At 40.0% G+C, this 837-nt stretch overlaps 1 protein-coding gene across 1 annotated transcript in view; it reads left to right on the top strand.

Annotated features, from left to right (window-relative positions):
* The window catches only part of NECAB1 (N-terminal EF-hand calcium binding protein 1), a 189890-nt gene that overhangs the window by 157815 nt on the left and 31238 nt on the right, over positions 1-837 (top strand). Inside the window, exon 9 of the mRNA XM_008583474.1 lies at positions 408-481. Coding sequence (XP_008581696.1) covers positions 408-481 — 74 coding nt within the window. The remainder of the gene's footprint in view (positions 1-407; positions 482-837) is intronic.

Genomic DNA, 837 nt, shown 5'->3' with positions numbered 1-837 from the left:
GTTGTTGTTAAAGCAGACATAGAAGCTTACATTAATTCTTCTCCTGCTCCCTCCCTCAATTATATTTAAAATAGGATGTAGGGTTAAGAGTTAAATAAATCTACTGTACTGCCTGCCTCTTGGGTTATCAAGTGACCTAGGTGGCAGTGTACTTGAAGGACACTGATGGCAGCCCTTAGGGATGACCTGGCTGAAGTCTTGCAAATCTTTCAAATTAATTCAGGAAGTGGCTGTACTATCTACTAAATGATGACATTCCATACTTAACTTCTAAGAATTAGTATATTAACTGATAATTTTACAATTGAAACTACCCAGTGAGCGAGCAAGTTAGGATATGATGAAGAGTTCCTTATAATTATATTTGTGTTCTGAGTTATTGTATTTTTACTGATTAATTCTGTTAGCACCAAGTAGTCCTGATACAGTAGTAATATTCCCCTTAAACAGCTCTGATGATACAGGCAACCTTTGTCAATCTGTAAGAAAATGCATTTTCTGTGCACACTGGGCACCAAAGAAGGAACATATGTATTTGACACAGAGTCACAGACTGAAGAATCCATAGTCTACTTGTAAAAATAGCTATATTCCTAAAAGGGAAAGAGAGAGAGAGAAAGCTAACAGATTGTTTTTTAAAACAAAATGTGGTAGCACAGAACTGGATTCATAGTTAATGCCCAGTCTATGCTTGCTGACGGACTGAGACATGCCAAAGGAACAGAGCAGATCCTAAAATCGATAGATGTTCACCTGAGAAAATGATTGCTATGGGTCCGGCCCGGTGGCGCACTGCTACAGTGCGCCGCTTGGGAGCGTGGTGGCGCTCCCGCCGAG

This window comes from Galeopterus variegatus, unplaced genomic scaffold (genome assembly GCF_000696425.1).
Source record: "Galeopterus variegatus unplaced genomic scaffold, G_variegatus-3.0.2 Scaffold2924, whole genome shotgun sequence".
NCBI lineage: Eukaryota > Metazoa > Chordata > Mammalia > Dermoptera > Cynocephalidae > Galeopterus > Galeopterus variegatus.
The sequence above is the reverse complement of the archived record's forward strand: the minus strand, read 5'-3'. Positions and strand labels throughout refer to the sequence as shown.